We start from the raw sequence: 27,928 nt of genomic DNA on the forward strand, positions 1-27,928 counted from the left end.
AGCAAAACAGCAGTAGAACACAGGGCTGTGTTTAATAGTGAAAGCATTTCCACACGCACAATGAGAAGGGAACTGAAACAGTTGTGTAGCTGTGAGAAAACCTCAAATCAACAAAGCTTACCCGAAAAAAAGGCTAATGGGTGCATCACTCTGTAATAAACAATTCTAGTAATAAAGTATTATCAGAGTGCAACACTCTGATAAAAGAAATAAAGCCTTTCCTCGGCCACTATATACTTCTAACTCACCCACTAACCCGTTGAGCTGGATGACTTTTTCCAATTACTATAAAAGTCCATACGGTATGTCGATGTTCAACGCGATGAGCAAGAGAATTATCTCTGAGTTATTGAAATAACATCTGTAATCAGAAGCATGAAATGCTGCAAACCTCGAGGCTAATTCCAGTCAAATTGTTAAGATAAATTTAATATCAGCTTTATACCTTTTGGCAATATTTGAAAAATTTCTTGTCCCAACAACCCTACCTCCATCCATGCACCAAGAAGTTATTTACTGGCTAAATAAGGACAAAGATCTCCTGAACTGCAGCACTCACCATCCTTTCTGTCTCCAGAAGAAAGATGGAAATTCTTCAAAACAATCCAAAACTGAAGAAGTCAGCAATCTAACTGGTCTCTGTTAACATGTTTGTGCAGGATATATATATATATATATATGCACAACACAGATTGACAATCAATTTCACATATTGTTGTGCAAATGGAATAGACAACAGGGGGAAATCTTTGGTGATTAGCAAGACACACTCAATAAAGGAGTGGTTCTGCAGGTGGGGACCACAGACCACTTCTCAGTACCTATGCTTTCTGGCTGATGTTTTGGTCACTTTTGAATGTTGATGGTGCTTTCACACTTGTGGTAGCATGAGACGGACTCACACAAGTGGCTCAGGTAGTGCAGCTCATCCAGGATGGCACATCAATGTGAGCTGTGGCAAGAAGGTTTGCTGTGTCTGTCAGCGTAGTGTCCAGAGCCTGGAGGCGCTACCAGGAGACAGACCAGTACACCAGGAGACGTGGAGGAGGCCGTAGGAGGGCAACAATCCAGCAGCAGGACCGCTACCTCCACCTTTGTGCAAGGAGGAACAGGAGGAGCACTGCCAGAGCCCTGCAAAATGACCTCCAGCAGGTCACAAATGTACATGTGTCTGCACAAACGGTTAAAAACCGACTCCATGAGGATGGTATGAGGGCCCGACGTCCACAAATGGGGGTTGTGCTCACAGCCCAACACCGTGCAGGACGCTTGGCATTTTCCAGAGAACACCAGGATTGGCAAATTTGCCACTGGCGCCCTGTCCTCTTCACAGATGAAAGCAGGTTCACACTGAGCACATGTGACAGATGTGACAGAGTCTGGAGACACCGTGGAGAGAGATCTGCTGCCTGCAACATCCTTCAGCATGACCAGTTTGGCAGTGGGTCAGTAATGGTGTGGGGTGGCATTTCTTTGGAGGGCCGCACGGCCCTCCATGTGCTCGCCAGAGGTAGCCTGACTGCCATTAGATACCGAGATGAGATCCTCAGACCCCTTGTGAGACCATATGCTGCTGCGGTTGCCCCTGGGTTCCTCCTAATGCAGGACAATGCTAGACCTCATGTGACTGGAGTGTGTCAGCAGTTCCTGCAAGATGAAGACATTGAAGCTATGGACTGGCCCGCCCGTTCCCCAGACCTGAATCCGATTGAGCACATCTGGAACATCATCTCTCGCTCCATCCACCAATGTCACGTTGCACCACAGACTGTCCAGGAGTTGGTGGATGCTTTAGTCCAGGTCTGGGAGGAGATCCCTCAGGAGACCATCCGCCGTCTCATCAGGAGCATGCCCAGGCGTTGTAGGGAGGTCATACAGACACATGGAGGCCACACACAATACTGAGCCTGATTTTGACTTGTTTTAAGGACATTACATCAAAGTTGGATCAGCCTGTAGTGTGTTTTTCCACTTTAATTTTGTGTGTGACTCCAAATCAAGGCCTCCATTGGTTAATAAATTTGATTTCCATTGATGATTTTTGTGTGAATTTGTTGTCAGCACATTCAACTTTGTACAGAACAAAGTATTCAATGAGAATATTTCATTCATTCAGATATAGGATGTTAGTTGAGTGTTCCCTTTATTTTTTGAGAAGTGTATAAAAGCTTTATTCTTCTCATGCTGAAATAAACATCTAAAGAGGAGTAGATGATATCAACAATCCAACATTTTGAACAGTGAATTATCTCTCTGTAGATCCACACTAACAGCTATGGACACAACTAATTCACCTGACCTGCACCCACCTTGCGGGGTAAGGGTTAAGCCAGCTTCTGCAGGCTGAAACTGAGTGGGTCATAAAGAAATGTGAAACTACTTCACTTATTGTTTGTACCTCCTCGATTCCAGCTATGTTGTTGACAGCTAATTTCTTTAGTAAACTCTAGAGCCTTTTGTCATCTGCTGTTGTAGTTCTGTGAACCAACTTCTTCCCGTGCGCTGAGCCCTGAAACCAAACCAAAAAAGCTCTTTAATGATAAAGTGAGTTGCAAAAGAGCACAGAAACAGAAGGAATATGAACAACTTAAATTTTCAACTATTAAGTCCTGTTTTGTTTTGCTAAATATGAAAGTTAGATTGTTTGCCGTCACGTTCTGTGCTGACTTTTTTTTTTATCTGTGTCATTTGTAAGCAACACCTTAAGTAATAATCTTTTAAATTTAATAATCAACTAGTACTGGCCACTAGTTCCTAAACAAACATACATGGAATGAATTTAGTAAAGGTGATATTTAAATTTGCACGGTGGCACAGTTGGTAGCACTGTTGCCTTGCAACAAGAAGGTCCTGGGTTTGATTCCCAGCTGTGGGTCTTTCTGCATGGAGTTTGCATGTTCTCCCTGTGCATGCGTGGGTTTTCACCGGGTACTCCGGCTTCGTCCCACATTCCAAAGACATGCCAGTTAGGTTAATTGGTAACTCTAAATTGCCCTTAGGTGTATGAATGAGTTTGTGCATAGTTGTTTGTGTGTTGCCCTGTGATGGACTGGCGACCTGTCAAGGGTGTACCCCGCCTCTCGCCCATAGACTGCTGGAGATAGGCACCAGCTCCCCTGTGACCCACTATGGAATAAGCGGTAGAAAATGACTGACTGATATTTAAATTTGATTACTACTCTTGCTTGATTTAGGCACCAAACACCTTTTTAGCCAAAGAGCCTTTAATCTGTTACCTAATGGAAAATAGCTTTGGAGGTAAGAAAACTGATACGGATGCCTTAGCTTTGTTAAAGATTGTTACAATAAACACACAACTAAAAATCAGCAAGGTAGCAATATGAATAACAAAGTGTGAAAAATGTATGGCTTCTTTATTAACAACTATGAATTTGAACGTTCGCAGGGAATTTTCACCATCAGAAGTCACATTTATATAGTAAACAGAGCCAACGTGTGTGTTATTTAGGTTGTAATTTAGCTTTTCTGTGAAGTTCTCAGAGGTCTGTTGGAGAATAAACAGCATCATAGTTGTGGGTTTGGTTATTCATCAATATTTCACACTTTAAACGATTGATCCAGCTCTGTTCAATCCATCATCTAAAAATGGACGGCATATAGTACAACTGCCAGCCTACCAAGACATGGCAATCCACTCAAACTGACAGGCTGGACAAAGGTGCAAATCAGAGATGCAGCCAAGGGGCCCATGGTGACTCTGAGGGAGCTGCAGAGATTTATAGCTCAGGTGGAAGAATCTGTTTACAGAAACACTATGTGTTCTGCTATCTATCAATCTGACCTTTATAGAAAACGAGATGAGACTATAATTGATATTTTTGGCATTGATTACCAACATTGCCTTCACCCTGAAAACACTATCCCAACAATGAAACATAGTGCTGACAACATCATGCTGTGGTGATGCTTTTTGTCAGCAGGGACAATGAAGCAGGTCAGAATTGATGGGAAGGATGGATTTAGCTAAATACAGGGCAATGCTGAAAGAAAACCTGTTAAGAGACAACAAAAGACTTGAGAATGAATTGGAGGTTTTACCGTCCAGCCGGACAGCGGCCCAAAACATACAGTCAGAGCTACAACAAAGTGTTTTGATCAGGCGTCTCCATCTTCAGTTCTCAAGAGCTACTGTGCTGGAACCTTTAGATAAATCCCTGATCCAACACAGATGAATCAAATGACCTCTTCAGCATGCCCTCAGAGGCTAATGAGCCATTCATTTGGTTCAGGTATGTCAGAGCTGGGAGGCATCTAACAGCTTCAGTACAGTAGCTCTTAAAGACTGGAGTTGGGGCCCACTGGTTTAGATCAAAGGATGTTTCTGTGTTTGAATAGTCCAGTCAAAGACCAGACCTCAATCCATTCTGTTAAGATTTTGTAAAAAGGCTTGAAAAAAAATGTTCACAGATGCTGTCCCTCCAGTCTGCCTGAGCTGTTTTGCAAAGAAGAACGGGTGCAAATTTCAGTCTCTAGATGTGTAGACTTGGTAGAAACAAAGACCGGAAGCTTTAACTGCAGCAAAAGGTGGTTCTGTGTGCCATGTATTGATTTTTTTTGGTAAAGCAATGTTGAAAACCATGTATTCTTTTCCTTCTACTTCCCAGTTATGCAATACTTTCAGCTGATATATCATATTAAATCTCAATAAGGTGTTTAGAAACATTGTTGTTGTAACATAACAAAATGGGAAAAGGTTCAAGGAGTATGAATACTTTTATAAGCACTGTATTTCTGCATGTCAACAGTCTGATCCATCCTTTTTGAAAAGTAGCTCTTAGTACCTTTTGGAACACATTTAAAATATTGTTGCCATCCTTTTCCAGAGTAACTGTGGTGATCACAGAGCATGATGCAACTCCATGAAATGTGCTTTTTCAGACCCACCAAAACAGTCATCTTAAAATTATTATATTATTATATTATCATATAACATATCAAGATAAAAACATTGAAATCTCAAACTTGGCCTTATAAAAGATTCCAGACTTTCTCTACTTTTGTAAATATAAAATAGTAAAGTTCTGTATGAATTGGATTGCAGATTTTTCTACAGAGATCAGGCTTTAAATGTGGAAATAAAAAGGAAGGAAATGAGGAAAAAAGGAAAGAAGACCCAAGTTAAGAAGATCATATGCAAGAAAAGAAAGAATAAAGGATGGAAAGGGAGTGAATGAGGGATGTGGGACACAGGCAATGAAGAAGAAATAAATAAGAAAAGAAGGGATGCAGGTCATAGAAAGGAACCAAAGGGATGGAAGATACAAGGGTGAGGAGCAAGAAAGGAATGACTGAATAATGGACAAGTAAGAATCGAGGAATAACAGGGAACATACACAAAGAAAGAAAGAAAGAAAGAAAGAAAGAAAGATTTAGACGATAAGAAAGCAAATAAAGTCTGAAAATACAAATTTTTTGCCATCCTTTTCCAGGCCTATTTAGAAAACCTTTCTCGGCAACTTTCAGCAAATAAACCAACTGGAGACCAGTGTATTACTGGACAGCTCACCTTTCCTCCTATCCGCACCTGGGCTTCAAGCTTCGCCAGTTTCTTCTGATTCATTGCTGTCACCTTTCAGGAAAACACACAATGGCTTTAAGAGCACCAAAAGTACTGATAAGATGTAAACAGCTGATTTTACAAGATGAAACACTGGGCCAACTTTTAAAAAACAGAGCAGGAATAAAACACATCTATAACAAGTGCACCCATGTAAGTTGGAAACCAGCCGAAGCAATCAGATGTGAATTTGTCAGTCTGTGTTTGTGTCTAAGAGCTGAACAGATGAACCCAAAACAAGCAGCACAGCCATCCTCTTCTCTGGCTACCTAACAACAACCTCACAGTCCAGTCACACAAACAAGCTGTAATCCAAACCAACATGCTGAAACCTCCTCAGATGTTTGCAGCAGAGAAGCAGCTGACTTTCTCTTTCGTTTCCAACAGGTGTTGTGCCGTAAAGTGACGGTCTGCCAAAAACTGATCAGGTAAGATTGGGCGCGTCCCCGCGAAGGAGCGAGCAGCAAGAGTGGGAGCCTGTCAGTTGTGTGTCTGGTTTTCAGAGTTTCTTTCTCGGTGGTTTAGCTCTTGAAGTCAACAAAAGAAAGACAAATAAAAGTTATATTTGTATGGTCATTATTACAGCAAAGGTGTGTCTCGTTTATTCTTTTCTTCTTATAAAACTTGCGACGTTCTCACTGTGAAAGTGTCGGTTTCATGCTTTTGTCGTTTGTCATAAATATCTGCAAATTTACATTTTAAACTATAGCAGTAAAAATAAACTTTGATCATTTATCTGCACTAACTTTGCTTGGATTTAGAATCACTCTGTCACGTAACTGTACTGTGATGGATGTAACTTAATAAATGACAAACTTTAAAAAAAGTTTGTTGACCAATATATTTTTTAAGGTGTTATTATTTATTTATAAAAAAAAAAAAGGCTGCAGGCTCTGGGGGCCAGGGGGCACGCCGGTGATGTTCTGGGGCCGGCGGTCAGGTTTCTTTCCCCGGGCCAGCTCAGTTATTGGGCTGTTCACGCCGCGGACTCGTGGGTGTTGTCCACTCTGTCCCGGGGATACCGTCTTCAGTTCCACCGCTGGCCTCCTATCCCCAGCTGAGCCAAGATGACGGTCATCTGCGACCTGATGAAGGCTCAGGCCCTGGACCGGAAGATCTGCACCTTGCTGGCCAAGGGTGCGATTGTTCCGGTGGACCCCCTGCGAGATCCGGGGGTTTTTATTCAGTTTATTTTCTGGTTCTCAAGAAGACCAGCAGTCTTCGTCCAATATTGGACCTCCGGGGTCTGAACACTTTCCTCAAGGTATTGCCTTTCCACATGTTGACCACCCGGGAGGTCTTGCAAGCGATCTTCCCGGGAGACTGGTTCATGGCTATCTACCTGAAGGACGCCTATTTTCATGTCCCCATTGCTCCGGATCATTGGCGGTTTCTCCGCTTTGCCTTTCACGGGAGGCACTTCCAGTTCCGGGTTCTTCCTTTGGGTCTTTCCCTTTCTCTTCGGGTATTCACCCGACGTGTGGCAGCAGCCCTTTCCCCCCTGCAGGCATGGGGACTGCGGATCCTGCCCTATTTGGACGACTGGCTCATTTGTGCTACAACCCACGATCAGGCGATCCAAGACACCCGGACAGTGCTCGCGATATTCTGGCCATGCTTCCGAGCTTCCATCTTGGCAGGGCTCCACGTTTTTTGGAGTACCTGCTTCTTCTGGGCATGCTCACTGCTGCGTCCAGCGTGGTGCCTCTGGGGCTTCTTTCATTGCTGCGGATGTGGCTGAACGGGGTCGGCCTGGATCCCTCCCGGCATACTCACTGGCTCCGACGGCTTCGGGTTGTGCCTCAGTGCCTACAGTCTCTGTCCCAGTGGCGGAACGGGTCCTACATCATGGCGGGTGTCCCGCTTGGCCCCCTTCCGTGTCGGAGGGAAGTCGTCCATGCGGATGCTTCCTCCAAGGGTTGGGGAGCGACCTGGCAAGACCGTGTGGCTCAGGGGGTGTGGTCCCCGCGGCAGTGCGGGGTCCATATCAATGTTCTGGAGCTGATGGCTGTGTTCCCGGCGCTCCGTGCTTTCCTTCCTGGACGGCTGGGACAACCTGTGTTGGTCCGGTCGGACAACACCACGGTTGTCTTCCATATAAATCACCAAAGGGGGTCCAGGTCTACTGTCCCTATCCCGGCGGCTCCTGGTCTGGGCGGCGCCACAGCTTGCCAGCCTCAGGGCAGCCTATATTCCAGGTCCGAAGAATGTCTCCCCGGACTTTCTGTCTTGGCAGGTGCTGCTTCCGGGGGAGTGGCAGCTTCACCCGCAGGTGGTGGATTGCATTTGGGCGAACTACGGCAGGGCGGAGGTGGACCTGTTTGCCTCCAGGGATGCGGTTCACTGTCCCCTCTGGTTCTTCCTGATGGCCAGTGCCAGTTCTCTGGGCTGCGATGCACTGGCGCACGAGTGGCTCCGGACCCTTCTCTATGCCTTTCCCCCATTCCCCCTGATCCCCCAGATGCTCCTGAGGGTTCTTCAGGACAGGCACGAGCTTCTGCTGGTAGCCCCCTTTTGGCCGGGGAGGACCTGGTTTCCTCAGCTGCGCAGGCTCTGCTCCAGCTTGCCGATGCGCCTCCCCTCGAGGAGAAAACTCCTCTCCCAGACGGGGGGCCGGATTCTCCATCCCGATCCGGGTCGAAAGAAACTCTGGCTTCAGCCTCTATAGGTGCAGGCTCTGCCTTCTCCCGTTATGGAGGCAGGGTTGGACAGACCATGACTGGCGTATGGGCATGGTCCACGCGGGCCGCCTATGGTGCCAAGTGGGCAGTCTTTGCTGACTGGTGCTGTGGTTAGGACCTGGACCCAGTTCGTTGTACTGTTTTCCATTTGTTGTCCTTCCTTCAGGAGTTGCTGGATCTGGGGCGATCTCCTTCCACCTTGAAGGTGTATGTGGCAGCCATTTCCCCTTGGCATGTTGGGTTTGGTGGTTGCTCTGTTGGCCGGCATGGGGATGTTGAGCTGTTTCTGAAGGGTGCCAGGCGCTTGTGTCCACCCAGACGACCTGTGGCCCCTGCGTGGGATCTGTCACTGGTGCTTGCGGCCCTTCAGTCTCTCCCTTTTGAGCCCGTTACGAGGACGGACCTCAAGTGGCTCTCCCTCTCCCATGGCCTTCCTGTTGGCCATGGTCTCTGCTAAACGGGTGGGGGAATTGCATGCTCTATCTGTGTCTGAGCCATGTTGTCAGTGGAATCCGTTTGGCTCCGGTGTTACACTGTGGACTAATGCTTCCTTTCTTCCAAAGGTGCCTGCAGTGGCTGGCAGTGTGCTGCAGCTCTGGCTTTCCTGATTTAATCCTGGTGCCCCCTCTAAGCCTCTTTGCCCTGTCCGAGCACTTGAGGCGTATGTCCGCTCCACGGCACCCATTCGTCAGACTGACTGTCTCTTCGTTTGTTAGGCTGGCTCTCGGAAGGGTCAGGCCCTTTCTAGACAGCGGTTGGCACGTTGGATTGTGGAGATGATCTCTGTGGCTTACTCCTTGCAGGATTGGCCCCTGCCGGGCAGCGTGCAATGTCACTCCACTAGGAGCCTCTCCACCTCGTGGGCTGCCATGACCAGGGTGCCTCTGGAGGCCATTTGTGAAGCTGCTTCCTGGACGGCGCCAAGCACCTTTGCCAGATTTTACAGGGAGAACGTCGCCACGCCGCAGAACGTCGCCACGCCGCATTCCCTGCAAGGCATACTGGAGCACCCGCCTTCTGTGTCCCGCTGAGGTTAATGGTGTTGCTGTGTTCGTTGGGATCTCCGTGGGATCTGTAGAATATAAACTATCTATGTGTGTAACCTGTGTGCAGATATAGGGGAGTCAAGCTTAGGGAGTGAAGCATAGAAAATGCAAGGTCATAAATTGGTGAACGACAGGGGATTACCGGAGGGGGTGAAAGAAGATGGAGGTCATAAATTGGTGAATGACAAGGGAGGAAAGGGTAGAGAGAGGGCAAGGTCGTAAATGGAAGGAGGATAGGGTTGAAGGATACAGGGGAGGATCAGTTTGCCAGAAGAGAATAACCAGAAACACTCCTTATTTGGACATGAGGAACGGTTATACTGTTGCTGGGAGACATCCACAGACAGAATGATTGTGTATGTGTACTGCATAGCAGCGAGGGGTATATAAAGGTATTGTGGCGCACCTCCAAAGGAGACAACACACAGACGTTTCCAGGTAGCAGTGCAAGTGTGATGTCTCCCTCTCTGAATTCAGATTGGTTTTAATAAACTTGTGGAAACGTACAACTGATCTCTGACTGAGGATTGTCCTTTGGGGTGCCAAATAAAAAGAGTCGATGAGAGGTGAGGAGTAATGTAAGAGTTAACTGACGGCCAGTAAAGTTTTCCTACCTCTTGGTATGCGTCATCCAGTGCTTGAAGCACCGCCTCTGGCTGTCAGTAGGGATGAAATAGAACGAAAGTTATATCCCCGTGAGGAGTCTTTGTGCACCGTACCATCCACAGTCAAATGGACTGGTGGAAAGAATGAATGGCACCATATAGAGGTAAAACTTGTTCAAAATTTTCTTATACAAACATTTTGTTGAATTTGTTTTCCTTACCATTAATGTTATCAAGTGCTTTTAGATAGAATTTCAAATTCTTGTCCATTGTTCATTTAGAGCACTGTCTAAACTGGTCGAGGGCAAACCAGAGGTGTGGGACAAACATTTAGATGCAGTGTTATTTGGCCTCAGAACCAGGCGTCAGGTGACAACAAAGTTATCACCATATTTTATGATGTTCGGGAGAGAAGAAAGGTATCCTGTTGAAATCCCAGAGGATTACAGGGTGAGGTTTACATACAAACATAAAAGCATCAACTTTTTTCATGTAGTGCCATTCCTCAAAATTTTAATTTACCTGATACTTATTTCAAAGGTTGACAACAGTGGGGAGGACAACTTGTCTGTGGAGGAGGTCACCGAAAACATTCTAAAACGGGATGAAGTCATTCAGGCGGTTGTCTTCCAAACGTGATAAAAACAGCAGAGGGAAAACAACCCCTAAATTCCATGTAGGGATGACAGTGTGGCAGCTTAACGTGAGGAGCCAACAGAGAAAGAGAGGAAAGTTAGACCCCAACTACCTGGGGGCCTACACTATAGTATCTATTACTGGAAAAAGTGTGGATCTCCAAGACAACCAGGGTGTCTTCAAACACAAAATTAACATGGATCATCTGATGTTGTACTCGGAGGAGAAACCCAGGATGCCCCGGAAGACTTATGAAGTTCCATCCTCGTCCACATCCCCTCAAGTCCTTGGCCTCTCCAGCCTCCACAGCCCCATCCACGGCCCGTGCAGCCACCACCATGGCCCCTCCAGCCTTCACGGCCCCTGCAGCGACCACTTTCAAATCAATTTGGATTTAAAGCTGAAGATTAACGGAAAAAAATATCACATATTGATGTTTCATGACAGATGTGAAAGATGCATGCGAGGGTAAAAAAGTCTATCTTCTAGTCTCCAAAATTGGACCCTACAAATTATTATTCAGTGACATTTCCAACACTGACCCTCAAAAAGAAGTTGAATGTGAGGTAAGATGTAAATATATTCAGAACTACTGACTTCAAAATCTTTAAATAAAAATCTTGTAAATAAAACTTGAAGGTTTTCTTCTTGTACGCTAGGTTATCAATGCATACCTGACCCTGCTTGTAAAGAAATTCAATGACAAAAACATGGAAAGTGCCTTTGTCATTGATTCCTTTGAAATGACAAACATCTGGCAACAAAGGAATCCAAAGATAAAGGTAAGAGACCTTATTTTGGTCTAATACTGAATGTTGAAGTACCCTGACAATTTAAATACTTACATTTTTTTCCCTAGCCTTCAGATTGACCCATGCTTGTACAAGTATCTCATAGGGATAGTCAATCAAAGCCATCACTGGATGCTTGTGGTAAAAGTTCATGACATAATAAACTCTGTTGTCCATTCAAGATCCCTTAAAATTGCATTGCCATGACTATCACCTGGACTTAATTTTCTATGTGTATGTACAGCTTATAATGCCAGGAGAAAAGAGCAGTCTTTTCTTGGGCCCATTGGGTGAGAGCAAACAGCAAATAAAACACTATGGAGACATTTCCAGGCAAAAATTCAGAATGAAAGACTCACCTTCACCGCCTCCACCTTCCAATGACTCTTCTGTGCATCTCCTGGCCTTCCAATCAGCATTCTGTCCACCTGATTCTCCATCCAATCACCTTCCGACGCCTTGCTTTTAAAGGACCTTCAGCTGTGTTCATCCTCGCTTGTCAGCTGAGCTCATCCCTCCACCCCACCTCCACCCTCTTCCTTCCCATCTCCTCCTGGCTTCCTCGCTCCCTGGCCGCCAATCCACCACCAGTGTCGGATCAGGGAGAAGACATATTTAAATCTAAACCTTACAAATGTTCATCTTAGCTCATGTCATTCTCAGCATTCATGTCTTCCTCACAAGTCGGAGCGCCAAAGAAATAACCATGTAATTTCATGTCATTAAAACTTTTCTAATTGCCATCCCTTTTCTTTGTGAGTCTTTTCAGATTGAATTAACATTTATTTCAAAGTCTTAGTGGAAACGCATAAAGATGTGTGGACTTGTCTGTAATTTCTGGTTCCTTTATGAATCTTATGAATTTTAGGTCATTCATGAGACTCAAAGGCTTAAATGTATCTAGATGGGCATGTGACATAGTCAGTCACCCAGTCTAACAAGATGCCACTTCATGTGGCATTTACGCATTAAAGGTATGAGTTTCTGATTTGTTATGCACAAAAGACAGCCACGGTAAGACCTGTTGTATTGATGCTAAGATGAAATAGGCATATAGGCATGACAAGGCTGGCTGGCAGATGGTATGATTAATGGGCACACAACGATGAGAAGTACAACTTGTAACAGTTTATTTTTAATTTATTGTATTTTTCAGAAGAATGTATAAAACAAAATGTATAAAAGAAAAAAAGTCAGTTATGGTGCTGTGACATAATTCTTAAACATAGAACATGTAATGCTTGTTGGATATAAAATTTTATATTTACAGTGCCATTTGAGTATTGTAAGTGGTGAAAACAAAACTAAAGTGGACTTGTGAGGAGTTTATAACAAAAATCACCAAACCAATGCTATTAGAATGCAGATTGCTGTCTGCCTCCTGGAAAACAGGTATCTTGCTAAAATCGCACACATGTACTGCCTGGCACAATGGATCCTGAAATTTTGTATGTTGAATCTAAATATGATCATTTACAGTTACTTTTATGTTGATATACAATGTATTTTTTTTTTCCTTTTTGTCATGCTATGTAGAGGACTTGACAAACTTATGTAATTTATGTGGACTGATGGATGGGGACAATAACTGGGTAACATTTAACATGTTTAAACTATTATGAAAGATGTAAATACTTAATTTTACATTTCCATAAAATGTAATAAACCTCAGAATAACAAAGTGCACCGACACAAATTTTCTAAAATCAATATGTTGCCAACTGTTTGTTTTTGTCTCTTTGTCCAACACAGATTGGATGTGATGTGGCAATTTTATGCATAAATCTTATTCCATGGGTCATGGATCAAGCCATAATCACTTTTTGGCAGGTGAATACACCCAAATAGTACTTTTGGGGATCTTTTTCAGTGTGGTAGTGTCTGTGTTCAGCAAGATCTATTAAATATGATCCCCCTCAATGAAATGAAGCAATTTTAGACAGAAATAGTGTTTCATGAGTAAGAAAATAATATATGATCAATTTCTGGCAGGTGAAATAGTCCTATTTGGTCCATTTGGGGACATTTTTCAGTGTGGGAATGATTGTTTGTAGCAGGATCAGTAAATTATAATCCCTTTGAATGAAATTACATTTCAATGTTTGGAGAAAAAGGCCATAATCAATTTTTGGCAGAGGAAAAAACCTAGATTTCTGACTATTTTGGCAATTTTGCACAGAGTGCATTCTGAGAGGTCTGTGTCATTGGTCAAGATATATTGGCCATAATAATTTTTTAGCAGAGAAAAACGTCCATTTTTAATTCATGCCTTCACTGAGATCTGTAAAATGTAGTTCCTCTGAGTGAAATACAGTTTATAATTTCGAAGTTTTGCAACGTTTTCATTGGGCACTACCTGTTCTATTTTTTTTTTTTTTCAAAATAAATGAATAATAATACCTTACAAAATATATAGGTCGAAAAACTTTTTTCAAATTTTGTCATTTATTAAGTTACATCCATCACAGTACAGTTACGTGACAGAGTGGTTCTAAATCCAAGCAAAGTTAGTGCAGATAATTGATCAAAGTTTATTTTTACTGCTATAGTTTAAAATGTAAATTTGCAGATATTTATGACAAACGACGAAAGCGTGAAACCGACACTTTCACAGTGAGAACGTCACAAGTTTTATAAGAAGAAAAGGATAAACGAGACACACCTTTGCTGTAATAATGACCATACAAATATAACTTTTATTTGTCTTTCTTTTGTTGACTTCAAGAGTTAAACCACCGAGAAAGAAACTCTGAAAACCAGACACTCAGCTGACAGGCTGTGCGCGCTCCTGCAGCAAGCTCCTCCCACTCTCGCTGCTCGCTCCTTCGCGGGGACGCGCCCGATCTTACCCGATCAGTTTTTGACCATCACTTTACGGCACAACACCGGCAACAGGGACCTGAGATAGGGATTGTGTTGCCACCTACTGGAGGTCTAACAAATTACAATAACAAACAAAAAGGATTTCTACTTCCTTTTTATATTGGATTTCCGTTTTGATGTCTCTTTATTCTCCTAATAAAGCCAAATATAAATAAGCAGTTAAGTAGAAGGGGCCATATTGATATAATATCATATCATATATAATATGTATTTTATTCGGATTTCATTTAAGAAAACAAGACAAACTAATGTACAAGCCGTAACGTGGAAGAAAAAGCATATATGTTTTTTTTGTATCAAAAAGTCTGAAAAGCATGGCCTGTAGAGAGTCATCTTTAGCTGGAAGAGTGCCTAATAATTGTAGATCTGGACTGTAGCTCCATGTACATCTTCCAGAGTTCTCAGCGTGATATGCTCTACTTTTCGCTCTCTACACCCAGCCTGTCAGTTTGGGTATAGGACCATGTTGTGGTAGGTTCACCGTTCAATGTGCAATATACTTTTAAGCTTCTTACATAGAAAAATGCTCTTACTCGTACTGGTCGTCTTCCGCTTTATCCGGGACCGGGTCGCGGGGGCAGCAGACTCAGCAGAGACACCCAGACGTCCCACTGCCAGACACCTCCTCCAGCTCCTCTGGGGGGAGCCCAAGGCGTTCCCAGGCCAGCCGAGAGACATAGTCCCTCCAGCGTGGTCTGGGCCTCCTCCCGTGGGACGTGCCTGCAACACCTCCTGAGGAAGGAGTCCAGGAGGCATCCGGTATAGATGCCCGAGCCACCTCAACTGGCTCCTCTCGATGTGGAGGAGCAGCGACTCTACTCCGAGCCCCTCCCGGATGGCCAAGCTCCTCACTCTATCTCTAAGGGAGTGCCCGGCCACCCTATGGAGGAAGCTCATTACAGTTGTTTGTATCCGGGATCTCGTTATTTCGGTCATGACCCAAAGTTCATGGCCATAGGTGAGGGTAGGAACGTAGACCAACCGGTAAATCGAGAGCTTCGCTTTTTGGCTCAGCTCTCTCTTCACCACAACGGACCGGCACAGTGCCCCCATTACTGCGGCAGCCGCACCAATACGTCTATCGATCTTCCGCTCCATTCTTCCTTCACTCGTGAACAAGACCCCGAGATACTTCAACTCCTCCACTTGAGGCAGGACCTCGCCTCCAACCTGAAGAGGACAAGCCACCCTTTTCCAGTCGAGAACCATGGCCTCGGACTTGGAGGTGCTGATCTTCATCCCAGCTGCTTCACACTCAGCTCACATAGAAAAAAATAACTGAATTAAAGTCTAACATAAAATACACTGACATTTTGCAAGGAACTATATTTATCAACCTCTATTATTAATGTATAAGCTTGACATAAAAGACATTCATTGCAGATTTCAAGATAAACACATTGAAAAAGCCTTGCGTTAAATAGTTAATATGATAGTGTAGCACTAATGCAAACGATAATTGACAAAGTGATGTTGCACCATGGGAAAAAGTAATAGACCCATCCCAGTAACAGTATGAAACGGGATATCTTAGTTTAATGCTTGTAATTGGAATAATTCCATCCATCCATCCATCCATCCATCCATCCATCCATCCATCCATCCATCCATCCATCCATCCGTCTTGTCTTTTTTGGAGCTTCTTTTTGCACATCTCCCAAATTCTTCCAAAATATGGATTTGGTCAGCTGGTCTCTCAATGCAATTGATCAAATTTTCTCGAGGAGAAGACAGGGTGAAGGAGAGCCCACTTGCCCGGACGGGACATTTTTCTCTGGATACACGATGGACTCCTGGCAGAAGTGGAGGATTGTGTGTGTGTCAATAATGTCAGTCGAGGATGTGGAAGATGTGTATATAATTGGATGTTTGATATCAGGATTTCTGCTGTTTGGAGTCAGCGGTTACCTGGCATATCGAGAAATTCGGAGAGTGTCAGCAGCTGTTCTGGCCATTGTAAGGCTGCCTGGCATGTATGATGGGATCTTCAGGGCGATCAGCACTCAGACTGAGATGTTACGTGAGCTGAATCGCAGACTGGATGTGATCCTTACACAGGATTGCAGGCAGGTTGCGGTTCCTGGACTCAGGCGTGAAATGGGATAAATCTTGGAGAAAGTTGTTCGCTCGGATCTGGCGAAAGACCAGGAATTTGGCTGTTTGGATTTGCTTTGAGAAGCACCAGCGAGACTCTGAAGGCTGACGGAAAATTAAGAGTCAGCCTAACCCAAATAATTATTGTTTTTCTGAATCTGGCTCCCCTGCACGGCCTTGATGGCTGGCTATGTTCAACTTCTCCTGGAAGTTATGTAAACATGACGCTCTGCTCCCTCTGCCCCCTCCCTTCCCTGAGGACATCTGTGGACCTGCTCAGAACTTGGCCGGTTGATGAACATCATCAAGGACAATGGCCTCTGTGACAGTGCTTCATGGACTTACTTGCACACACTCACTTGCACACACACACATGCTCAAGATAAACATATGCACCCCTTCACACCACCTTCACCGTTCCCGGCATGATGTTGTTTTGTCTTCTTGTTGCTTCTTTGTGCTGAGGTTTTTTGCAATCTCAAACTGTATCCTGCTAAGGATAAAGTGTGAAATATGATTTTTTTTCCTCTACTTTCCTAATGTGGCCTCTTTTCTCATCTAGCAAGGGCAGCGCCTGAGAGTGGACAGCAAAGCCTCGGTGACCCGTCCCCCCTTGTCTTGTGTCATGATGTTTGTTTGGATGGGTTGTACTGGAATTCTAATTTCCCCTCGGGGATCAATAAAGTATCTTTGAATTGAATTGAATTGAATCCATTTTCTAGCTGGTGCCTATCTCCAACAGTCTATTGGTAAGAGGTGGGGTACACCCTGGACAGGTTGCCAGTCCATTGCAGGGCAACACAGACACACACACGACAAACAATCAGGCAGACACTCATTCATAACTAAAGGCAATGTCGAGAGTTCCATGAACAGCACTTCTTTCAATAAGCTAGAGACCACACTGTGATCAGTTTGTATGTCTTTATTTTACTACAGCTTTAACAGTGAGGGCCATTTACAATTAAATCTGTAAAGGTCAAAATAATAAAGAGTCTCAGCTATTTTACACCAATCAGCTCACTCTGCTGCAGCTTAAAATAACTATTGTTTGAAATGGAATAAAGCAGAAATGTTCACATCCAAAATGTATGAATTAAAAAAAAACATGATCTTTATAGATCAACTAAAATATATATATTTTTTGTTTTCAGGCAAGCGTTGTCCTGTGCAGAATTGATTCATACGCATTACATGTCAATGCGTTACAATATTATTCTAGAGCTGCATTCAAAACAGAGGCAATGAATTTTAAATATAAGCACTAGAATTTTCAGGCAGCTATGTTAGGAGCCACTTATGCAACAAAGCAGAGCTGATGATTCTCAATGAGCTGTTAATGCCACATTATTCAGAGCAGCACTGCTCTCTGCACAGTAACCCAGTGACATGTAAATTCTGCAACATCCTGTTTTCTGTTCAGATCAAACCTTTCAGACCAAAACTCAGGTGATGGATTGGATGGCAGTGTCTGGCAGGGGCTGACTGTTGTAGTGGAGGCAATTTGATTGTGATGATTTCCTTGTCTCCTCTGAGCTGCTGAGTATGCTGCGCTGCCAGCGGTGGAAAGTGTGAAGCTTTGAGCTCCAGCAGCTGTAAAACAACTTGAAGATTTTCCTCAGAACAGCCTTCCTCAATAGGATGTAGACCCAGGGGTCCAAGATCTGGTTCCAAGTGGCCATCCGCACCATTGTCAGCAGACTGAAATTGGATGGCTCATCTTCAGCTCTAGCGCTCAGAATGATGACATGAACCTTGAACACATCAATAGATCACAGAATAATAAATAAAAAAAGCGAAATACAAGAGCTAAAAGGCTAAAGAAAATACATTGGATTTGAGTTTCTTGGCCAGTTATTCTATGGACAAATAGAAAGACAGACAGATGTCCTATTATTATTGCTAAACAAAAATCTACCTTTTATGCAAACCTTGCATAGTTTTTCTTGTTTTATGCGCCATTTTGTGATTTGTCAGTGAGCAAGTTTGCATATTTCCACAACACAGCTGTATTTAGAGAGAGTTTCCATTTATTTATCTTCAAGAAAGACTCCTTGTCCCAGAGCATAATGACTGACTGACTGACTTGTGATCCTGGTTTATACCTGATTAATAAAGCCACCCTGTGTTTTCAGTTTAACTCAAAAAGCATAGTTTAAGTACACTCCATAAATTTTCAGTAGATTGAGGTCTTGGGCATTCCACAAGCCTAATGCTAGTCTGTGTTATCCATTCTAAAACCAGCATTGATTCGTGTTCAGGATCATGACCTGTATGGAAGACCCACCTGTATCACAGTTTTGTTCATCTAACCCCGACTGTAACCCTCAGCTGAAAGGAGATTGGCCAGGAAGTTCAGGAACAACCCAGGAACCACCATTGGCCCAAGACAATCATAAACTGAAAATTGCTGGAACACCAGTGTACCTGTCCAGAGTGGAGCGAGTTTTTGATCACCTTATAAGTATGCCACAAAAAAAACTCAGATCCAAAATCCGCACCTTCAAGAAGAACTGAAAGTTGGCAGAAGGACACAATGACAAGCCCGATACCTTTTGGAGAAAGGTTTTATGGTGATGGAGTTGTTCCCTAAACTCCTGCGTGCTCGTTTGTTTGGTAAAGCTAAGACATCCTATACTGTTACTAATAAAAACAAAGTAATAAAAAGAACACGGAGGCTGCGCAGCTTTTAGATGCCTGTACAGGGAGAAGCTCGTCCGAATACTTCTGAATACTACTCCCAGAACAGCAGTTTTTATTCAAAAGCTAGGCATGTACACTACAAAGAAAAAACATACAAATGTATGTCTGATTTCCTATCCGGAGCTGTCTGGCACTCTGACATTCAGCTGCCTTTTCAGCACTTCCTGTTTTTCCACTTTTGACCTTTATCTACAGACATATACACAAATATCTTTTTGTTGTAAGGCAGAAATCTTACATACAGAAATAACTTCTTGTCATGAGGCAGAAATCTTGCAGACATATACACAGAGAAGCCTGTTAGCAGGCCTCTAAGTTACACAATACATTTTATTTCACACATTATTAAACATACTTGAGCATAGCAATACAGAATCTATAAGCATAGCATGAATATTTTCCAACAAAGGTCAGACGGAACAAAAACTGAGCCATTTGGACACAGTGATAACAATCTGTACAGGAGTCAAGGTAAGGCTTTCAAACCTTTTAAAACTATACTAACTGTCAGACATGGAAGCGGTACTATCATGCTAAGGGTTCCTTTGCTGCCACGGTTACTGGTGCTTTGTACACAGTGGGTGAAATAAAGAAGCAGGAGGAAAACCTGCAAACATTTTAAAGAATTTAAATAAATAGCTAAGCCGCAGAGACTTTGACACAATGGGGTGTTCCAGCAGGAGTAGGATCCCAAACACATACAGTACCTTGGAATGGATAAAACAGGCTAGGATTCTTTAAAAGCCCTGACCTGAACCACAGTGAAAATTTGTGAACTTTGTTCAAAAGTCAAGTTCATGCCAGGCAATCAATCAATTTAAATGAGCTTTACTGTTTCTGATAACAGTGTTTAACTATCCAGCCAGAAACCTGCTGCATGCTGCAAAAAGTGTGTAGTTTCTTTAAAATTTGCTGAGGAATATATTAGTGTGGGTCCATTTTGATACTGTTTGGTTTAGCGAAAAAATCACTTCATATAAACTTGCAGACCCAGTTCTTGTTTTTAACTATCATTTTAATTCCACCATGAAAAAAGATTGGTTCAGAATTTATTATATTTATGCAATTTATGTATGTGTATGTAAACCTCAGAGCGCCACTGTATTGGCAGTAAAAGTTTATGCTATCTAACTCCTCTTTTTAAGACTCGTGACTGATTCATCACTTTGCACATTTTTCAGATTTACTAAGAACATTCCTGAAAAGACTGCAGTGTTGTCAAATAAATTATCCAACTGCAAGAGGCTTTGTGGAAAACTGCATCCTTGTCAGTGTGTAAATGCTTACAGCATTACCCAAAATGTAGTTCCAAAATGTAAAGTAGGTGGATGAATACTCTGTGGCTGATTAAAGCTTTAAACTCACATTCAAAGCCTTCATAACAAATTATGTGTAACTAATCAAGCCCTTTGTGATAGGTCCTACAAAACTGTGAAATTCTTTACAATAAATCTCTTAAATAAGGATGCACTGAGGAGAAGTGGTTACCAGTAATGGCCCCCAGCACACGCAGGACACCAGCCTGATAGCCAGCAGCTGGCAGATCATCTCCAGGTGGTAGGACGTGCCTCTGCACCCGTGCTTGTGGCGCAGTCTGCCCAGCAGCAGGGCACAGCTTGCTAGAGTATTACACACAATGGACAGTAGAAGTGCCAGAAGATCAGAGGAAGCAGGACATCGAGCCAGTCTTTAGGTTGCTCCATGTGGAAGGAGCACCAGCTCCTGGAGCTCTGAACCTCGTAGGGTCTCCTAAGCAGCACAGGCAGCAAAGCCACCAGGGCGGCAAGAAGCCAGGTGAGCCCAAGCAGCCTTCTAATGTGATGGGAGGCGACCAATGTTGAGAGGAAGATAGGTTTAGTTACTCCAATAAAGGGCTCCACAGCCATTGCACCTGACAGAAACAAGGGGCTCAGACCATAGAAAACCATGCAAATCCCAAAGATGCTGCACATGATGCCATGGGGATCAAAAGCATCCCACTTCTTGTGAAAGCGATAGACGTGCAGGACCAGTGAGCCATTGATGAGGTGACCCAACAGGTCAGTGGTCACCAGACTGCTGGCAAACAGCAGGAGGGACGCCTTGGACTTGATGCGGTGGCGGCTGTAGGATTTGATCAGAATGAAGAGAGCAAAACTGTTGGAGAAGATGCCCACAGTCATGGAGATGATGAATGCTGTGACAGACAGTTCCTTATGGCAGCAGGTGGTGTTGGAGCCTCTGACCTCTGACCTGTATCGGGTTTCTGAGCTCTTATTGAACGACATGACTGGCAACAATCTATGAAAATGTTTAAGAAAAAAACAAAAACAAATATTAACTTGAATTAAAATGTACAATTATTTTGAAATGTATGATTTTCTTGGGATGAGGTCAGTTAATCCAGATGTATTTGTGGATTAAAATATCTTCAGCCTTACAGGTGAAATCCATGATCTGCTGTGAAAAATGTATTTAAATCGAAAAATATGGCAGAATATTGCTAGATAAACAATGGTCACCCAGCATCATTAAACTGGTTATCAAAGCAAATTATTTTAACAAAAGTCTTGGTTACGACCTTGTTAAACACCATAAATGGTCAGAAAAAGGGAATGCTTACCTCCAGCCTAGTTTGCTGTCTCCTGTTGTAAACAGCCCCCCTAACTGGATGTTTTTTGAGTCAGCAAAATAAAACAGACGTCTCTCCGTCTCTCCAGAAAAGCCACTGACAGTCACTGTTCCGTCTGCGCTCATCAGATGAGAAACCTTGGCAAGAGCGCACAGGCGAGACCAGCGGAGGAGGAGGCATCTCAGACTCAGAAGCACCTTAAAACGTTTGAATTTAAGATATCTGCTCTTGGCCCTGTCCTTAAAAGATTCCTATTTAGGCCATAAATGAGGAGAATAACTGTATTTTAAAACCGTGGACAATACAATTTGCCTGGCAAAGAAAGCATGTTCTAAAGCACTGGTTCTCACCCTTTTCATGGCACCACCCATAACACATTTTCAATAAGATTTTTAAAATGGTCCAGCAGGACTGGAGCATTTCCAGCTTGTTGTGTTGTGTTAGAAAACAGCAAAAGACAAAAAAACAAAAATAACACTGCATGTTTGACTCCGGGAAGCAATATAGTTTTGCTTTCAGTTTTTACTTAGAAGTTTTCCAGATTTGCAGGATGAATACAATGAAAAACAATTAATAAATAACATGGTTTCTTATTCACCAATACATAAAAATACAATATGCCTGCCTTGCAGATACTTAGTGATAACTGCAGTAAAAAAAGGAAAAAAATGATTTAAGTGAATAAGTTGGTACATTGATTGAAAGTACAAAATACAGAGGAAAAAATAGCCATTAACTGGTTTCACTAAGAGTAACCTTCGTCACTTAGCGTTTCCATTACCCTTCCCAATGGTTTTCAGACTTGGGAATGTGCTGTGATTCCTAAAGCTGTTCCAGCTTTTAGAGATAAATGGACCAATGCAAAAACAAAAATAGCCACCACCACTTAATACAGGTTTACTGTCCACCAGTCTATACTGGGAGCTGTCGAATTGTTCCCCATTGCACCCCTCCTTTCAGAGGTTTCTGATCAGTGTGCTGGGACAATTCATCTTAGTAGCTGTTGGTACTTCTGGACTTTACGTCACAGTTAATTGTCTATATTTGCCTTACAAAAAATGATGTGTGAAGTTCTTCTCAATATTAAAGGCAACTCAAGTATGAACAGTGGTACTTGTACCGCAGCTTAAGAACCATTTCATATCATCCATTCATCCATCCATTTTCTATACACGCTTCTTCTGTACAGGAAAGCAGGGAAGCTGGTGCCTATCTCCAGCAGTCTACGGACGAGAGGCGGCGTACACCCATATCATATCAAATCATTTGATTTTGCCGGGATTTGAAAATACAAACTTACAGACTATTAGTCATGATCCTGATGTGAGTGGGTGTGAGTGTGTCTCCCTCCTAGAAGAGAAGATCTTTGTCAGGGGCATGGTTCCAGGTGCCTGGATGCACACCAGCCGGCAATTCCTTCATCAGGTTGTGGGAGATATAAGGGGCTGTGAGACAATCCATCATTGGCTGATGCTTAACCTACCTGGTAGAGACAAGCAAAGTCCTTCTAGAAAATCTATAGTTTTGATTGTATGTTTTTTTGCTGTGTTCATTTCAAGCCTTGCTTACCTATAATCTCTTCTTACAAGGTTGATGCTGCCTCTCTAAGTCTAATGCAGGCAAGAACTCTTCAAGACAGCCTATTCCTGGACCGACTCCCATGGTCGCATTAAGACTTGACCTCCCCTTCATTCCCTCTGCTCTCTGCCTGCCCGCTCTCCGACGTTCTCTTCCTGGAACCCAAAACGATCTTCTTCAACCTTGCTCATTCTATATCCTCTGATGACCACTTACCAGACCTCACGCCACCAAGAGGATCCACCTCCTCCTTGACCTTCATCCTTTCACCTTACTACAGTAAGCTCTCCATTTATAACCAACAGTTTGGTCACGCAATTGCTCCAACTAAACTGAACTCTGGATCTCTAGATACAGTTGAATCCGATTGCCGAGGACTTGTAACAAATTCATTAACTCCCATTTATTGAGAAGAAACACACTCCTTTACATTCATTCTAAGGCCAGACCCAGTTTCTGCATGTGGGTCAGAAAAATACCTGGTTCCACGTCACTATTGGCCTATTTAGAAAAAATTCTGAGGAAGATCAAGAATATTAGCCGTCTCTGTCTACAATTTTACTCTCTTGATAAAGTAAAATTATAGATGTCAGCAGCAACCAGAGAAGCTTCTGGTCCCTTCAGCCGAATTATTGCTCACTTTATGAGCATCATTAGGAAGTTGCTCTGCTTCATTTGAATGTGGTATTTTTTTCATATTAAATGCAGTCTCTTTTCATCAAATCTAACCGTCATGCATTAAAGTGCTTTGCTCTGATTTCTTCAACCTCGGAGGACTAGTCAGACTTTTTAAAGGAGTACAGTTTTTTTTTTATCAATAAAGCTCCAAGATTCAGTGTGGGACTAATTTTCTTGACAACCGATTGAAGGTCTCATGCGAGGAAGATTTTAATGCATTTGTCATGCCTGAAATATAAAGGAATGGTGTCTCATTTTTTATCATTACCAAAGTGTTATTTAGACTAAATTGTAGCTCAGCTACAGCTATGCCACATCCTCTTAGGAGTTTTGCATTTCCTTTCAATTTCTTAATGTAGTGAAGAATGAAGAGCATCATGTTGAGAGACGGAGTACTGCCAAACTTCTCCAAAGATTATCTGACTGGTGGAACTGTGAAGAAAGTGTAAGTTATTACAATCAAAAGTTATTTCAGTCCAAGGTAAACCCATTTTATTTCATCTATAAAAATGTCAATGACTGAAATACAGTGCCTTACAAAAGTATGCATATCTCTTGAACTGATTCACATTACAATAACTGTTCAATCCATCATCTGAACATAGAGTATAGCAAGCTGGAAGTTTTCCAAGACATGGCTGTTAACTTAAACTTTCAGGCCTGGTGGAGCTGCAGATATCCACAGTTCAGGTGAGAGAATCTGTTGATCGGGCACTGCAAATCTGGCCTTTATGGAAGAGTGGCTAGAAGGTAGACATTGTTTAAAGCAAGAGATATAAAGTCCTGTGTGCAGTTTGCCTCAAGCCATTGAAGGGACACAGCAAACATGTAAAAGTAGGTATTCTGATCAGTTGAAACCAATACTGAACCTTTTGGCCTACATGCAAAATGCCATATGTGGTGGAAAACTTTCACTGCACATCACCCTGAACACACCTTCTCCGCCATGAAATATGGTGGTGGTTGCATCATGTTGTGGGGATACATTTCTTCAGCAGGGTCAGATCAGTATGGATGGGAAGATTGATGGAGCTAAATGCAACTGCAATTCTGGAAGGAAACATGAGGCAGCAAATGATTAAAGACTGGGCCAGAGGTACACCTTCAGGCAAGACATTACACCTAAATATACAGCCAAAACAGCAATGGAATGGTGTAGATCAAAGTACATCCCTGCGTTACTCTGGCCCAGTCAAAGTCCAGATCAAAACTCAATTGGGAATCTGTGGAAAGACCTGAAAATAAATGTTCACTTAAACTCTCCATATAAACTGATAGAGCTTGAGCTAGAATGGGACATAGAACACAAGATTTCCAGCTGAAATCACTGCAAAAGATGGTTTTACAAAGTGCTTCCTGAAAAAAGTAGCACAATTTTGAAAACTAGTTATGATTTTCCTTCTAAGTCAAATTATACACAAACTTGTCTTGTTCAAATAGATAAAATTCCAATAAAATTCAAAGACTTTTGTTACTGTACAGGTCCTTCTCAAAATATTAGCATATTGTGATGAAGTTCATTATTTTCCATAATGTCATGATGAAAATTTAACATTCATATATTTTAGATTCATTGCACACTAACTGAAATATTTCAGGTCTTTTATTGTCTTAATACAGATGATTTTGGCATACAGCTCATGAAAACCCAAAATTCCTATCTCACAAAATTAGCATATTTCATCCGACCAAAAAAAGAAAAGTGTTTTTAATACAAAAAACGTCAACCTTCAAATAATCATGTACAGTTATGCACTCAATACTTGGTCGGGAATCCTTTGGCAGAAATGACTGCTTCAATGCGGCGTGGCATGGAGGCAATCAGCCTGTGGCACTGCTGAGGTCTTATGGAGGCCCAGGATGCTTCGATAGCGGCCTTTAGCTCATCCAGAGTGTTGGGTCTTGAGTCTCTCAACGTTCTCTTCACAATATCCCACATATTCTCTATGGGGTTCAGGTCAGGAGAGTTGGCAGGCCAATTGAGCACAGTGATACCATGGTCAGTAAACCATTTACCAGTGGTTTTGGCATTGTGAGCAGGTGCCAGGTCGTGCTGAAAAATGAAATCTTCATCTCCATAAAGCTTTTCAGCAGATGGAAGCATGAAGTGCTCCAAAATCTCCTGATAGCTAGCTGCATTGACCCTGCCCTTGATAAAACACAGTGGACCAACACCAGCAGCTGACACGGCACCCCAGACCATCACTGACTGTGGGTACTTGACACTGGACTTCTGGCATTTTGGCATTTCCTTCTCCCCAGTCTTCCTCCAGACTCTGACACCTTGATTTCCGAATGACATGCAGAATTTGCTTTCATCCGAAAAAAGTACTTTGGACCACTGAGCAACAGTCCAGTGCTGCTTCTCTGTAGCCCAGGTCAGGCGCCTCTACTGCTGTTTCTGGTTCAAAAGTGGCTTGACCTGGGGAATGCGACACCTGTAGCCCATTTCCTGCACACGCCTGTGCACGGTGGCTCTGGATGTTTCTACTTCAGACTCAGTCCACTGCTTCCGCAGGTCCCCCAAGGTCTGCAATCGGCCCTTCTCCACAATCTTCCTCAGGGTCCGGTCACCTCTTCTCGTTGTGCAGCGTTTTCTGCCACACTTTCTCCTTCCCACAGACTTCCCAATGATGTGCCTTGATACAGCACTCTGGGAACAGCCTATTCGTTCAGAAATTTATTTCTGTGTCTTACCCTCTTGCTTGAGGGTGTCAATAGTGGCCTTCTGGACAGCAGTCAGGTCGGCAGTCTTACCCATGATTGGGGTTTTGAGTGATGAACCAGGCTGGGAGTTTTAAAGGCCTCAGAAATCTTTTGCAGGTGTTTAGAGTTAACTCGTTGATTCAGATGATTAGGTTCATAGCTCGTTTAGAGACCCTTTTAATGATATGCTAATTTTGTGAGATAGGAATTTTGGGTTTTCATGAGCTGTATGCCAAAATCATCCGTATTAAGACAATAAAAGACCTGAAATATTTCAGTTAGTGTGCAATGAATCTAAAATATATGAATGTTAAATTTTCATCATGACATTATGGAAAATAATGAACTTTATCACAATATGCTAATATTTTGAGAAGGACCTGTAATAGGACAAAATGTGAAAAAGGTTCAAGGGTGATGAATATTGTTTACAAAGCTATGTACCCATAATGCCCTGATCTAATTTCTTGTAGTTTGTGTTGACAAAACATATGTATATTATTTTGCTTTCAGCAGACTTGTTGGTTGTGTTTGAAGAAGCTGTGTGGTGAATAGCTAAGACTGAGTTTTGTGGTGATACCATTTTGGAGTTTGTTACTTTCTGATTCAACTGCTTGCTTGTAGCTTTAAATGTTTAGTGTTTGTAAAAATTGTTTATATCAGCTTTTAGCCAAGATTCTAACATTTCTGTGGACACCGCACATGTATGCTTAGCTAAGAAAACTTACAATAATGAAAGTAGAAAAATAAGTTAAATTCTTCTCCCAGTACCAGGGATTGGGTCTCAAAGGGTTTTAAACATTTGTAGCAGTGTGTAAGGAGCCTGTAGTCACTTTAAAACCTTGCTGGGGACGTTTTATGACTTAACAGACTATTAAACCTTCAGCATATTCATTAGTTTTGTAGCACTTTGCAACACAAAGACAATGAGAGCAGAAGTGTTCAGACTTCAGTAGATCCATGGATTGTACATCACAGTATCATTGCCCTTCTCTGATGTACAAATCGCATCATTTTGCTATATAAATGAATTGCAATGATTCTATCAGCTACACAAAGCAGCCCCACAAAGAGAAAAGAATGAGAAAAAGAGGATAAAGCATTTCACCTATTTTCCTTTACTATTTGCTGTAAAATTGACTCAGTGAGGCCTGTTCTTTTTGACAAAACAGAACATCTAGTCATCTTGAAATGATAATGAAACCTCTCTCTCTCTGAGCTTTCTTATTTAGCCTATTGATCAATAATTACCCAGCCAGTTCACTGCTGATGCAATCGTCTACAGCCTACAGCCATGGATTTCCACATTAAAACTCCGGTACATACTTTTCTGGAACT

At 42.7% G+C, this 27,928-nt stretch overlaps 1 protein-coding gene across 1 annotated transcript; it reads right to left on the reverse strand.

Moving 5' to 3' along the window:
* Positions 1-17,321: 17,321 nt before the first annotated feature.
* ptgfr (prostaglandin F receptor (FP)) lies at positions 17,322-22,086 on the reverse strand. Its single transcript, XM_047375688.1, is given in 3 exon segments — positions 17,322-18,068; positions 20,506-20,672; positions 20,675-22,086. Coding segments are annotated over 3 exon segments (1,086 nt in total). The 5' UTR covers positions 21,285-22,086; the 3' UTR covers positions 17,322-17,759.
* Positions 22,087-27,928: the final 5,842 nt, after the last annotated feature.

This window comes from Girardinichthys multiradiatus, chromosome 9 (genome assembly GCF_021462225.1).
Source record: "Girardinichthys multiradiatus isolate DD_20200921_A chromosome 9, DD_fGirMul_XY1, whole genome shotgun sequence".
NCBI classification, from domain to species: Eukaryota; Metazoa; Chordata; class Actinopteri; order Cyprinodontiformes; family Goodeidae; genus Girardinichthys; species Girardinichthys multiradiatus.